Below are 15296 nucleotides of genomic sequence, written 5' to 3'. Positions count from 1 at the left end.
GTTAATGTATAGAGAGGAGGGTGTTTGAGTGACTTATCCGCGAGAGTTGTATTTTTTTTTAAATAAAATGTTGCAAATACAATGTATATGGCAAGCGGCAGGGACTGAAAATAATATCACGTGACCATAATGGGCGGTCCTCTGACTATGTGGGGGAAAAAAAAGCCATTTTCTGGCGCTGCTGCAAGATCTAACGTTAACCAACTCAAAATAATTTACCTGTATCCACGTCGGGAGGTACGGGTGTTTTTCATGTCAAATCAGGTAGGAAGCAAAGGCATCAATTGTTTTTATTCGCATATCGCGATGCACAGGTACATCAACACACAAACGGAGGTACTCGGTGTTATGTTTGAATTCTCTCTTGTTCGTTTCTCATATCCAGTCCTGTCACTGAATTTAAGATGGCTGCTTTGTTTTCCACACTCCATCTAAGCGTATTTTTCGTCTGTCTTTACATAGTTTTTATAAAGAATGTCTATAATGCATAAGAACCCACTGGTATAGGAGGGGCTCATTGTGGGTCTTCTCGGGGTTTGGGGTACGTGCCTCCCCGTGCACAGGCCCCACTGGGGTAGTCGGGTCTAGACTAGAGCAGTTCCAAACGTATTTTATTACATTGATGGATGGGAAATATATAAAAACAACCAGGCTGGAAATAATTACAAAATAAATAGTCATATACTAGTAGCCATGCTTCTAACAAAAACACGTGATCCATATTATTATAGACAATGTCAGTGGACCACATCAATATGTCAGTACACATTTTGTATGTATAGGCCCTGTGTTGGAAAACAAATCACAACAGCAGAAAAGGTCACTAAATGTGTCATGTACTTTAGTGGTTCAAATCGTGCTACCCAGTAAATCATCTAAGTAATTCTTTGATGTTTCTTTTTTTTTTTTTTGCAGATCCTTCCAGATGGATAAAATGCAACCCAGTCGGCTAAAAATCACAGAGCTGAATCCTAACCTGATATGCCCACTGTGTGTGGGCTACTTCATCGATGCCACAACCATTGTGGAGTGCTTGCACTCATGTAAGATTCCTAAGTCCACTGCATTATTCTAAATGAATATGAACCAATAATAACATTATTAGTATATAGGCTAGAGTATATGGCCTATAAACTGACGTAGAAAATGAATGTAGATTTACAATGCATTTTCTTTTCATAAAAAGTCATACAGTAAGTCGCCGGCATTAAGTCTGTCTGTCTTACTCCAGTCTGCAAGACGTGCATTGTTGCCTTCCTGGAAACCAACAAGTTCTGCCCCAGATGTGATGTGCAAGTACACAAGACGTGTCCACAGCTCAGCATCAGGTTAGTCACATTGCATGTGTGTGTGCGCGCACACGTCTCTCTCGGAGTACCTATGTTATTATGCATCTATAAGTGCAACCAACATGCTCTTATCTTTAGTAAGTGGCTTTATCATTTGCATATCCTTTCTCAGGTCAGACAAGACTCTACAGGACATTGTATACAAGCTGGTGCCTGGATTATTCAAAGGTAAGACCATATCTCTTGAGTAAGGGGGTGGGTTTTCTATACAAATACTGAACAAAAATATAAAACGCAACTATGTCAAAGATTTTACCGAGTTACAGTTCATAGAAGGAAGTCGGGTCAATTTAAATACATTTATTAGGCCCTCATCTATGGATTTCACATGACTGGGCAGAGGCACAGCCATGGGTGGGCCTGGGAGGGCATAGGCCCACCCACGGGGGAGCCACGCCGAGCCAATCCGAATGAGTTTTTTTTCCCCCAAAAAGCGCTTTATTAAAGCCAGAAATACTCCTCAGCACCCCCCTCCCCCTCAGAGGATGAAGAAGTCCGATATGAAGGTCTTGGGCTGGCGTGGTTACTCATGGTCTGTGGTTGTAAGGCCTTTTTTTATGGGGTAGATCAGTTTTAATATTGAAGATAGATTGTGGCTTCTATCACTAATTGTCTGCATCATTTCCAATACCCCATTTTTTTATGTATATATTGCTGTCATCAAGGCGGTGGCTACTTTGAAGAATTTCAAATATCAAATATATTTGGATTTTTTTTTAAACACTTTTGGTTACTACATGATTCCATGTGTGTTATTTCATAGTTTTGATGTCTTCACTATTATCCTACAATGTAGAAAATAGTACAAATAAAGAAAAATCCTGGAATGAGTAGGTGTGTCCAAACTTGTACTGTATGTGTATATATATCTCATACTATTGGTTGCTAGAATTGTGTATAATCATTTTTATTAAACTTTCGTAGGTCATTTTGTGCATCAGTTCATAAACCATGTGCAATGGTTTAACCATAATATTTTTTGTAATATTTGTTCAGTCTTTTCTGGTGGATTAAACTTGAATTGCAACCAACTTAAGACTTGTTTAAAAAAAAATATATATATATATATTTTAGATTATTTCATTTTCAAATGACCGAAGGTGAGAGGTTGTTATCTGTTAGATGTAATGCCAAATTCTCTAAAATAACGTACGAGGTGGCTTATGGTAGAGGAATTAACATTCAATTCTTTGGCAACAGCTCTGTTGGACATTCCTGCAGTCAGCATGCCACTTGCACACTCCATCAAAACTTGAGACATCTGTGGAATTGTGTTGTGGCTTTTTTATTGCCCTCAGCACAAGGTGCACCTGTGTAATGGTCATGCTGTTTCATCTGCTTCTTGATATGCCACACCTGTTAGGTGGATAGATTATCTTGGCAAAGGAGAAATGCTCACTAACAGGGATATAAACAAATGTTTGCACAAAATTTGAGAGAAGTATTTTTTTGTGCGTATGGAACACTTTAGATATTTTATTTCAGCTCATGAAAAATGGGACCAACACTTTACATATTTGTGTTCAGTGTACATTTCAGTATTTTACAACGAGCATATTTAGTGATAATTACAGTATAATAAGCCTGTTTGAGACTTTGTCCATGAAAAGTTGCCCCCTTTAATAATTAAAAGCGGACACGTGCCAATGTCTTTTTCACTCTAATAACTTTATTGTTTTCTTTACATCAGATGAGATGAAACGAAGGCGGGACTTCTACACAAACCAGGAAAACCAACACCTGGAGCCAGGAGAAGTGGTGGAGGAGCCGACTATTATTGCAGAAGATGAAATCATCAGTCTCTCCATTCAGTTCCATGAGAAGAACAAGTACGTTCTAGAATGTGTGATCTCTTAATATTTTATAGTATAGAACAGACCAAATGTGTTACAATAGGGCTGTATCTCTATGTGCAAGTACGTTTTAACAGGAAGCTGGGTAAAAAAAAAAGCACATGAAAACAAAGCTATGCTCATCTTAACCCATGCTGTTTTTCCATTTGCTTATAGAAGTGACACACAACCTGTGGATACAGAAGGAGACAATGTGAGTGATTCAACCATAAAATGCTAACCCAATATACATGCAAACGCTAATGTCAATTAGTCATCCACACTCTCTAAATGATAAGAAATGCCATTTAGCATACGCTTTTAAAAGCGACTGTCATGCGTTCATACATTGCACGCGACATGCTCTACCAACTGAGCCATACAGGACCACATTTTTCTAACACTTCATATTATGTCACGCCCTTACCCTCTAGTTATAAATCTGTTCTAACCACACGTACTGTCCTCTTCATTTTCAGACCAACAGCAAACGCTTCCTGCAATGCCCGGCAGCCATGACAGTCCTGCACTTAGCCAAGTTCCTGCGTAGCAAGATGGACATTCCGAACACCTTACGGGTAATTGCTACAGGCTGCACAGCATCGCCTCACAACTCCATAGAAAGCCACAGTATACACCAACAACCACTTTGTCTCAATACTGTATTTGAGTGACAAGCTGCATTCCTATACAGTAGATCATGCATGCTTTCGCGAAGGTGGCCCGGCCCTACTATCCCCCTTCTTGGACTTTAATTAATGTGTAATAATGATCTCTACCTTGACAGATTGAAGTGCTGTACGCTGATGAGCCCTTAAAGGACTACTACACGCTGATGGATATTGCCTACATGTATTCTTGGCGACGTGTAAGTGCCAACTGACACACTGGCTATAACAACAACACTGACCAAGCTTCAGTTGTCACTTCCAACGCTAATCCCAACTTCACTAAACATCTACGTTGCTAGGTCCTAGGATCTGAGTGATCTTTCATGTGTCTGGAGAGTTCTCATCTTCTCTCTGTGACTCTTTGCAGAATGGCCCCCTCCCCCTGCAGTACTGTGTCAAGCCCACCCGGAAGCGTCGACGGCTGTCCCAAGGTGCCGCCCAGGCCCACTCCGACGGTGTCAACACAAGCCCCACCTCTGAGAGCGACTCCCACAGCGACAAGGCCCTGAGCCCGGCTGGTCAGGTCCCCAGAGCCTCCACCCTGCCCAGCCCTGCCGTCCGAGGCCAACCCTCTACCCTTCAGAGCCCCAGCGGTACCACAGGACCCAACGGTACTCAACGGCTCCCTCTAGCCTCCAAGTCAGGGAGCAACGCCCGCAAGGTGAATGTCAACGGCAAAAGCAATGGAGCAGCGACTGAGACTAGGGGAGGGGACAAAGGGGCGGTATCACCCCCAACCTAAATCTGATACATCCCAGAAACATGGAGAGTGAAACAGAATTGCCCCAAAATGTCGGAGTAGCCCCTCAATGGACCAATGGACAGACAAGGAGAAAATCTGCCAAGAGAGTACTGAGGGAGAGGGCGATTGTGATCAGTAAACAGACTGTCAAGTGCAGCCAAATAGACATTTCATTTCAATGTGTGTGTGTCTGTGCGTTAGAGTAAACATGCATACAAAATGTACAATATGTATCCAATGTGAGCATTCGTACATACCTGGTCATGTATATAGAGTATCTTTTATACAGGATATTGTAATTGTTTTGTAACTGTATGATATGCAGTCGGTTCAACGATTCCTTCCCCCAAGTCTTCACGATTAATTTGGCTTTAAAATATAAATTGACAAAATGCTGAATGGCATTGCGATGCGATTGTCTATCTGTATGGTATATATATATATATATATACACACACATACACACACGCAGTTTAAGTCGGAAGTTTACATACACCTTAGCCAAATATATTTAAACTCGGTTTTTCACAATTCCTGACATTTCCTGTCCTAGGTCAGTTAGGATCACCACTTTATTTTAAGAATGTGAATTGTCAGAATAATAGTCGAGAGAATTATTAATTTCAGCTTTTATTTCTTTCATCACATTCCCACTGGGTCAGAAGTTTACATACACTCAATTATTATTTGGTAGCATTGCCTTTAAATTGTTTAAATTGGGTCAAACATTTTAAGGTAGCCTTCCACAAGCTGCCTACAATAAGTTGGGTGAATTTTGGCCCATTCCTCCTGACAGAGCTGGTGTAACCGAGTCAGGTTTGTAGGCCTCCTTGCTCGCACACTTTTTTTTTCAGTTCTGCCCACAATTTTTTTTTATAGGATTGAGGTCAGGGCTTTGTGATGGCCACTCCAATACCTTGACTTTGTTGTCCTTAAGCCATTTTGCAACAACTTTGGAAGTATGCTTGGGGTTATTGTCTATTTGGAAGACCCATTTGCGACCAAGCTTTAACTTCCTGACTGATGTCTTGAGATGTTGCTTCAAAATAACCACACAATTTTCCTGCCTCATGATGCCATCTATTTTGTGAAGTGCACCAGTCCCTCCTGCAGCAAAGCACCCCCACAACATGATGCTGCAACCCCCGTGCTTCACAGTTGGGATGGTGTTCTTCGGCTTGCAAGCCTCCCCCTTTTTCCTCCAAACCTAACGTTGGTCATTATGGCAAACCAGTTCTATTTTTGTTTCATCAGATCAGAGGATATTTCTCCAAAAAGTACTATCTTTGTCCCAATGTGCAGTTGCAAACCGTAGTATTGCTTTTTTATGGCGGTTTTGAAGCAGTGGCTTCTTCCTTGCTGAGTGGCCTTTCCGGTTATGTCGATATAGGACTCGTTTTACTGTGGATTTAGATACTTTTGTACCTGTTTCCTCCAGCATCTTCACAAGGCCCTTTGCTGTTGTTCTGGGATTGATTTGCACTTTTCGCACCAAAGTCCATTCATCTCTAGGAGACAGAATGTGTCTCCTTCCTGAGAGGTAGGACAGCTGCGTGGTCCCATGGTGTTAATACTTGCGTACAATTGTTTGTATAGATGAACGTGGTATCTTCAGGCTTTTGGAAATTGTCCCCAAGAATGAACCAGACTGGGGTCTTGGCTGATTTCTTTTGATTTTCCCATGATGTCTAGCAAAGAGGGACTGAGTTTGATGGTAGGCCTTGAAATACATCCACAGGTACACCTCCAATTTACTCAGGCTAATTGACATCATTTATCAGAAGATTCTAAAGCCATGATGTAATTTTCTGGACTTTTCCAAGCTGTTTAAAGGCACAGTCAACTTAGTGTATGTAAACGTCTGACCCTCTGGAATTGTGATACAGTGAATTATAAGTGAAATAATCTCTGTAAACAATTGTTGGAAAAATTACTTGTGTCATGCACAAAGTAGATGTCCTAACAGACTTGCCAAAGTTAACAAGAAATTTGTGGAGTGGTTGAAAAATGAGTTTTAATGACTCCAACCTAAGTGCACGTAAACTTCTGACTTCAACTGTGTGTGTGTGTATGTATATATATATATATATATATATATATATATATATATATATATATATATATAACCTAGAAATATAAAGGCAAGATCTGTCTTCTTGCCGTCAGTCATACTGTATATAATAACTCTGGTGTATGTAGATAGATGCAGTACTTTCTACTGGTAATGGCCCCAATCACCAAGGACAATAGATATGTACGAAACGTTTGATGCACTTTCTTTGAAATGCAGATCACAGTATGCGAGTACTAAACTTCCCTGTGCTTTGACATTAGAAAAGCCATTATATTTATCAAGCCTCAAGCAGCACTACAATCGTCTGAAAAACGTAGCTTACTGTACGTTTCTCAGCGTTATACATACCGGTACCCGTTCTACTCACATCAGAGAAATGAGTTCAAAGGGAATTGTATATCTGACCATGTACACCTTGTTGTATTTTCATACACTTTTGACATTCCCTCAATGTATATTTTGACCATTCAATGATATTATTCTAAAATATCAGCCATATGTGCATGTTTAGGTCATTAAAATGTTTACTTGCTTGGTTTTGAGTTCAGTGTCCCATTCTGATTAATTTTTGGGTTATATTCTTGAGTAGTTCAAATATCAGAACTTGCCAGTGCTCCTGTGATAAGTCTCCATTTGGACCTTTAATACATAAATCTGTTACATTGCTATCAACATCAATTTGTGAGTAGCAGAGCTTTAAATCATGTATTATCATTATGCTGCTATTTAGGAATGTTTAACTTGATTTTAAGTTGGGATCCACGGTAACTATGTGCTCCAAAGAATCTGTGGATTTTTGTGACTTCAAGGCAGAGGATGTTTTTGGTTTAAACATTACATTTCTTCATAAGTGACGTACAAAACAGGTTATGGGATGGCAAAATGTGACAGTAATTAAGAGAAAGTAAAAAAAAAATATTTGATCGTTTTAATTTCAACACAGACAGAATACACCATGGAGGAAATACTGTTTTTAGATCTATAGAAATACATCTTAATTCATCTTACAGCAAGCCTATGATTTAGTGTTCTATTACAATACTTGATTTTGAGAAACAGTCCATCACAATACTTGTGCGTATCATTAGCGGAGCATTAAAATGTAAAATATCTGTTTCATCACAATTTCAAACATTTACAGAAGCACCAGTACATTCCACACAGGGCAATTCCACGGTAACAGAACAATGCTGTGATTTTCAGATTTTTCCACTTTAAAATGTATGCCAAAACCTTCCCCAATGATTGCAAAGATTAAGACACTGTTATTCTGTTACCAAACTTTGCATCTGCACTCAAGTAAATGTGTTTTGTGGAAATTGTTAAAACTAGTCCTTGTGCATAAAGTTGAATGGTTTGAATAACTTTAATCTTTGGTTTTTACATTTTAAAGTGAAATATCTGAATCTCAGCATCATTCTGTTATCGTGGAATCGCCTCCTAACAAGTATCACCTTGCAAATTGCTTATCATGTGATGAATCCTTAATTGAGTCGTTCACATAGCTCTTATCATGCAAATCTTGTATGGGTGACAATGGGAGATTTGTTCAAAGCTAGTGCTAAAGCCAAGAGTTTCCCATTATATTCTAATGAGGCCCCTAAGGCTGCGTTTAGACAGGCAGCCTAATTCTGATATTTTTTCCACTAATCGGTCGTTTGACTAATCACATCAGATCTAAGCACGTCAGATATGCATACGTCATCTGTTCGCTGTCAATCACCCTTCTGAACCAGTGATTAGGGTCCCCCATCTCCAGGACCAGAACTCAGAGGACCCACACCACCGTAAATTGGACAAAAACACATGCAGCTCCTATCCATTCAGAAGTCCCTTGAGCAGGGCAGACTGGATGAATTCCTGCTTGTGAGTGCTGTCGCAGTATGGTGGGTTAGCGGTGTACTTGCAGCCACACAGCTAAGCTTTGTCCTTCTCAGGGACGAAGCGCTGAGGCATCAGACCCTGGGCTTTAGCCTTGTGGGTTCCATCACAGAAAGGCTAAAACAGAAAGATGGGAGAAACAAGCCGGTGATTGAGTACCTGAATAATCTGCTGCTTTGGTATGCTAAAGCCAATCTGATCCAGAGTTCAATGAACCCGTTTCAATGAAAGCAGAGCGATGGTGGTGTCCACAAGTGCACCATGAGTGACGCTTTCCACATACAAGCTTCGCCTTTTTGGAAGCGATGACAGGCTCAGTGGATAGAGTGGAGCGCTGGACCTGTAACGTAAGTTTCAGATTTAGTGTAGCGAAACAGATTTCCTTTCTGCAAATGTAGTGAATGCACCCTACAAATGCCTATGTGTGGTCAGCAAACACGAAAATGGAAAATTATATTACGGCAGATAAAAATAAAATAAAAATCGCTTCCTCCCAATGCTATAGAGTAGGAGTAAATCCTCACTCCACAACATTGTAACCAAAGACAACTTGTTTACATGCACAAGACAGATTTGTGGTTGTTGTTGACCATGTCAAACGTCTTCATTGAAAAAAGACTAATCTTTTGCTTACCTTTTGGGGCGGTAATAATCGGCCATATCCAAGGTTGTATCAAGGTTGCTTAAACCAATTTGCGCACTCTGCCTGATATGATTGTATTAATGTTTGATTGTGTAAGTAGTCTGCTGTGTAGACTACTTTGTGTAGCTAACGGCTGGCCATGTAGATGTAGATTCTGGAATCAGTCACATGGGCCGCTGCACCCGGCTTCTCTCCAAGCGAGATGCGCAGCATTTGAGGGGATTTGATTATGAAATAATTTCAACCAGGACTCAGGGGTAGATGTTGTGTGATATACTTGTCATAGCTGTTGTTTGAAGTGTTGAAACACTGACTGAACAATAAATAAGTATTTTTGGAGGCTATTTTGGTTGATTTATTTGGTTATTCATTGAAGTAGTTCTTTCGCTTTTAGAACTGTACTTATTTTGAACATTTTGTTCTTGTAAAGCTATTGTAGTAGACTCATATAGACTTATATAGTCATTAAATATCAGAAAAAGTCAAATAAAAAAGGTCAATTCAATACTGAGACCAACTTTGTGATGGTTCTCAATGGAGATTTTAGATGAGATGCTCATTGTATTTACGAAAACTGCACCCATACAGTGTATAGTACCATTGCCACTTACTGGCCCTTCCTTATTGGTATTGCTGGTTGTAAATACAAATACCTGCATACACACTGGACTGATAAGGAACACTGCTATAACTATTATTAGCAGTAGTATTATTATTATAAACATTTGACAAGTTGGGACAACCCTTCAGTTAACTCAATATAAATGATCCAGTAGTAGTAATTATGGTTCCTCAATATACATTGAACATATTACAATGTAGGCAATTTGTGTTACAACACTACTTTTGGTGTCCCCCTCAGGAATTGCTCTTGAGAAAATGTAATGTAATGGTCCCCTCCAAAGTTGATATCACGTAACATAGTAAACATAAATCCGGGACCCTCAATTAGTATACATTACATTTCGTATGGTATGTATTAATTTGCAAGTGTCCATAATCCATTTTGTATGATGTGTTATGGATTACAATTCGTATAATATGTTACTTCATGCAATTCATACAATATGTTACAAATTTGCAAAACGTTTGATATGTTAACAATTCCAATATGTTGTAGCCAATGTTAGCTACTGTAGGTGGCAACCTAGCTAGGCTTGGTGTTAGGGTCAAGGTTAAAGGGTTAAGGTTAGGGGAAGGGTTAGCTAACATGCAAAGTAGTTGCATAGTAGCTAAAAAGTAGTTGCATAGTAGCTAAAAAGTAGTTGCAAAGTTGTCCAACCCTTTGGGTTGCTTGATGTTTGCATAATACACCCTCCTATCCACCCCTGACCAACCAACCACCCTACTTTTCATTTTTTCTTTAAGTAATCCTCTGTCTTATGTAACCATACCAAATGTAACTTATCATACTAATTTGAGTGTCCCGGATTTACAATGTGTCCCGGATTTACAGTCTCTAGTCTGAGACCAGGCTGGAGCGTAAACCAGTTTCCCCGTTCAAAGCCCATGGCAAGTCGTCTCAAAACAAAAGTGACAGACTAGGCTAGATTAAGAACGCAGAGTAATGAGTAGGATTCTGTGTTTTCACATGCATTAGGCTGTGTTTGCACAGGCAGCCCAATTCAGATTTTTTTGCCCAAATAATGTTCTTTTGACTAATCAGATCAGATCTTTTGCCAATAATTGGGCAGCATATCAGAATTGGGACGCCTGTATAAACACAGCCAAAATGATTGCTTTTGATAAAAAAAATATTTATCTACCTTCCCAATGAAAACTAGTTTGAGAAAACAAACACATTTTATGGAAAGGAGATGATGTATAGGTTTCTGGACGATGCATCATGATGCCTTGTTGACAACATGACCAAGCAGCAGGTAGCTTGGTGGTTAGAGAGGTGAGACAGTGGCCGGAAGGTTGCGAGTTTGAATCTCGGGTCCAACTGGAAGATCTGGCGGGAAGTGAGCTGGCAACCATTGGTTGCTGGTATCAAATTCCTAGATGCCATTTGCCTGCTGTTGTGCCCTTGAGAAAGGCACTTAACCCTCACAACAACAGCTCCCTGAGTGCCCAGCGTGGCAGCCCCCACCCGCAACTCTCCAAAACCTGTATGTGTGTCTTTTGGAGGGGTTGGGTTAAAAGCGGTTATATTTTTTTTACTCATTAACTTAGTTTAAGAACGATCATCATATATCAGCTATATGAACTTGCCAGACACCAGCATGTTTCTCAAAAGAATGCATGGTTTAGGGGAAAAAAATAAGAATGACAAAATGTGTATTGAAATAGTAGGCCATTATTTATTCCCTTATGGACAGTGACAAAACATAAATGCCCTTTTCCATTTATCATAAATAAAATGTTTGTCAACAAGTGATTCATGAACAATGAATATAGGCGGTACAGTTATAAGGAAATTAGCTGCGTCATGCCATTTTTTTTAAACGTTATTCATTTTAAACACTTTTTTCACTGAGCTGACTAGATCCTGGAAGAGGACCTTGAAATGTGTGCCATCGCAGTAAGGTGCATTTTTGGTTTGCTTACAGGCACACAGCATAAGGGTGCCGTCCTTCTCGGGAGTGAAGAGTCGTGGAGAGATGCTGGGTGCTTTAGACCTGTGAGCACCGTCACAGAAGGGCTGACAGAGAGAGAGAGACTGTCAGTGCTATTGCTTCACTGATTTAAATGAGTTAATTATAGCACAGATTACAATCTCAGACATTATTCTCATGTAGAAGACCATATAGGAGAGCATATAGGCCTACATCACTACTGCTGGGAAAGGAAAGGGTTAATATCGCGCCAATTTTGGCTCATCGGTCCTAATCCTTTAGTTGTTGTTTTTTGACATTCAATGCCTTCAACTAGAACTCTGCTACCCGACCCGAGCCCGACATACATCGGGTTAGGGTCGGCCCTGTTTTTTTTCCATCAATAACTAGGGTACAGGCTAGAGCCCTGCACGGGCATGAATTTTGACATTCAATGCCCAAACACCCACCTGTTTCTTGCTGTGTCCACAGGCACACCAGACGTAGCGTTTGCCTCCAGTCACTTTCACCCTGAAAGGCATCTTGGCAGCGACAACAGGTTTATTGGTCTGAGTGGAGCACTGCATCTGAGGAGGTAGTAGTTTAGATTAGTCACACAATAATAGTGCATTGATTATGCTCGTCATATGAACAGCAGTGTAGATCCCGGCATTGAGAACTCATGGTGCAGAGGTACCCAAACGGTGGCAGGGGTGTGTGGGGGAGTTGTAATAGTAGAATGCGCAAGGTGAAATGTTGAAATGAGGTAGTGCATCATCAGTACTCCTCTTGTCGTGTCAGTTATCGCATACCTGAGAGAGCTATTTATAACTTCTCAGAAATGTCCAGATCAACTAGCCCACGTCAGCTAACGTTTTTTAGCTGGGTTTTTTAGTCCAAAGATTTTTTGTAGTAATGGTCGAGTCACACAATGAATCACATGGATACACATTAGACATGGCAAAACATATAGAATTGCAAGAAAATTAGCTTTAAAACTGCAAAACATGTATCTGCACCCCATGACAAAATGGGTAGAATTGCAGGAAATAATCTTTAAACCTGCAACAAAACAAAAAAATCTCTCCTCCAACAACAGTTTGTGTCATGAACAGTGCTTGAGATAGAAATGGGGGGTTGTTCCCCAATGCTGGGAGAGGGGCCTGAGTTAAAACATATTTTTATGTTCCAACCCAGCACTAGGAGAACTTACTATCTGAATGTAACTTGGAATTTAGTAGCCTATTCAGTGGACCTGACAAATTACTGTTGAACTTTGCTTTAGGTCAATTATTTGATTAAAGATTGAGATTTAATGGCACAATGCTGCTTCACGGCCATATGAATGGCATATCTGTGCCATAGGTGAATACGGTGTTCTCTAATGACTATGCAGGTTTTCTTTGAACAGCTGCCCTTCCTTTATCTACTATGAACAGCATGTTGCTATTTCAAACAAATTACTCTTTAAACGCTAGAATCTAGATTTATATATATATATTTTTTTATTCAAATGCACATGTCAACAGTAATAATTTGACAATCATATCGTCTATTTGAACTATTTTAGCGAGGGTTTATAGAGAGGCTGGAATCCAGAACGCCACAGAAAGCTGCCAAAAGGTGTTATTCTGTAACTATTGCACTTGCAGTCAATACCCACAAGCGACAAACATACAAACATTGATTTTCCTTGACTTTATACTTACCCTTGAACTGGCAAGAGCCGTAAATAGCCGAGGTTGCCTCAAAGTTGCCCTGGTCCCATTACGCATTGTTCCTATGATCACGTTCATTCTTCCTGATACGGCACGCGAACGTTTTAGTAAATTTCACTGTAGACGGTTTAGCCTTTTTAGTAAAGCTGCCTTCTAAGAAAAGTCAGAGAAAACAATCTCCAGTAGCTTTCACTTCACCCTCTTCACACAAAAAAACAACATTAAAAAGACAAATTAGACCACACACAACAAGTCTTAACTTCCAAATGGGTTTATACCGCCAATGACAATGATTGTAGCACAGACAGATAAGCTATTGGCCTGTAAATGTTAACAGACGACCCAGGGCGAGGTCCACTACCATACAAGTCATCACCAATCATAGAGAATGATAGAGGCCTCTAGTAGCCAAAAGGCTGTTTTGGCATGGGCTGCACCATTGAAGGTTTCCGTCATACTTACGCCATTTTAAAGTCGTCAAATTAGTCAACTGGGTGGGTATTCCTATGGGTTGTAGCCTCAATGGGGCTTCCCGTGCAGTCACAGATGCTATAATGGTACAGATAGAAAGAGGAATCCCCTATCCAGGGGTGAAAGTAGAATACATTTTTTTCACTGTATGGGACCTCCTATATGTGCAAACATGTTCATGGGCCTAATCATAAAATTACATATAGAATCCTTATTAATTCAATAGGATCTCTGTGGGCCTAGTCGTAAAGATTTGCAGTCATGATAGTCTCATCTGATTGTCAAAAAATCACTTCAAAATGCTCCTTTACTAGGCTACCTGCACACGTTCATCCACTTGCAAAATATTTCCAGCCTCCAAGTGTTGAATGGAAAGAGACACCTGTTACACAAAACACCATAAAGTGTAATGACATTTGTGGATTCCATTAGACCGGAATTTGTGCGTCCACTGCTGTCCGCGAGCGTCTCAGTGTCAGCCACTCATCTCTGCCTTGGCAAAAATGCCAGTATTCCCATCTAACCACATCGCATTTTGGATCGTAGGCCATACCACCTGTTTTCAAGTCCATTCACTAACTTTTCATGGCTCTGACATGCGGTAATGATAAAAGTGGTGTAATAGCATAGATGTAATTTTTTTGTTTATGTTTTACTTATATAGCCTATCCCCACTATTTATTTTGCCGGGACCATACTGCCTTACTTTCACCTCTCTCTATCTATCTCTATGTCACCAATCCTACATGTCTTATTGTAGAGGTGCTCCTGAGCCACCTGGCCATGTTAGCAAGAGCTGCATTATAACAAATTCTACAGACCATAAAATGTATTGTACTACAACATCCAAATAACTCGAAAATGCTGTTTTTTTTCCTACAGGGTGAGCACAGATAGGTTTCACTTTCAGAGATCAATCATCACTGCAGTTTTTTCTTCCTCAGCATAAAATGTTCTGTGCAATCAAGTCACAGGGTTCTTATACATCAACAGGTATCCAATATAATTCCAACCTGATCAAGCTAGACAACACCTTTGCTTCTACAGTGTTTTGACTGATTCATGACACTTATTGTTACGGATTCCCCCGCCTTTGAGCTTTTTAACTTCATGCAGCTCACTCTATCCATCACCTGATGGCGCCAGAGAGACTAGGGCAGGGACATGTGGGTACGCAGACCCGTGACCAAGTGTAGCCCCTCATGATGAATCAGATTTTGGTTGTGTCTCCCACTCCCATCAAAATGACCCATCCCTGGACTAGGGGGATCATAAACTGTCTCCCAAAACTTCCGGTGACTTTCACTACCAGGCCTTGCAGGCCACCGATAGGTTGCTAGGGGGCAGAAGACCCGACAGTCCTTCTGCTGGTTTAGGT

The 15296-nt window shown here is 40.3% G+C and overlaps 2 protein-coding genes across 2 annotated transcripts; one reads left to right on the top strand and one right to left on the bottom strand.

The window, feature by feature from the left end:
• The first annotated feature begins 122 nt into the window (after window positions 1-122).
• LOC110485908 (polycomb complex protein BMI-1) lies at window positions 123-7210 on the top strand. Its single transcript, XM_021557131.3, has 9 exons — window positions 123-264; window positions 916-1043; window positions 1232-1328; window positions 1462-1517; window positions 3040-3178; window positions 3359-3395; window positions 3661-3759; window positions 3969-4049; window positions 4220-7210. Exons 2-9 carry the CDS (start codon window positions 926-928, stop codon window positions 4592-4594), a joined length of 1002 nt encoding a protein of 333 aa, XP_021412806.1. The 5' UTR covers window positions 123-264; window positions 916-925; the 3' UTR covers window positions 4595-7210.
• A 4261-nt stretch (window positions 7211-11471) lies between these two features.
• LOC110485906 (uncharacterized) lies at window positions 11472-13792 on the bottom strand. Its single transcript, XM_021557130.3, has 3 exons — window positions 13439-13792; window positions 12200-12316; window positions 11472-11836 (listed from the first exon to the last, which is right to left on the bottom strand). The coding sequence occupies exons 1-3, from the start codon at window positions 13523-13525 to the stop codon at window positions 11636-11638; spliced, it is 405 nt and encodes a 134-aa protein (XP_021412805.3). The 5' UTR covers window positions 13526-13792; the 3' UTR covers window positions 11472-11635.
• Window positions 13793-15296: the final 1504 nt, after the last annotated feature.

Source organism: Oncorhynchus mykiss, chromosome 13 (assembly GCF_057628025.1).
Source record: "Oncorhynchus mykiss isolate SJ-2025 chromosome 13, ASM5762802v1, whole genome shotgun sequence".
Taxonomy (NCBI): Eukaryota; Metazoa; Chordata; class Actinopteri; order Salmoniformes; family Salmonidae; genus Oncorhynchus; species Oncorhynchus mykiss.
The sequence above is the reverse complement of the archived record's forward strand: the minus strand, read 5'-3'. Positions and strand labels throughout refer to the sequence as shown.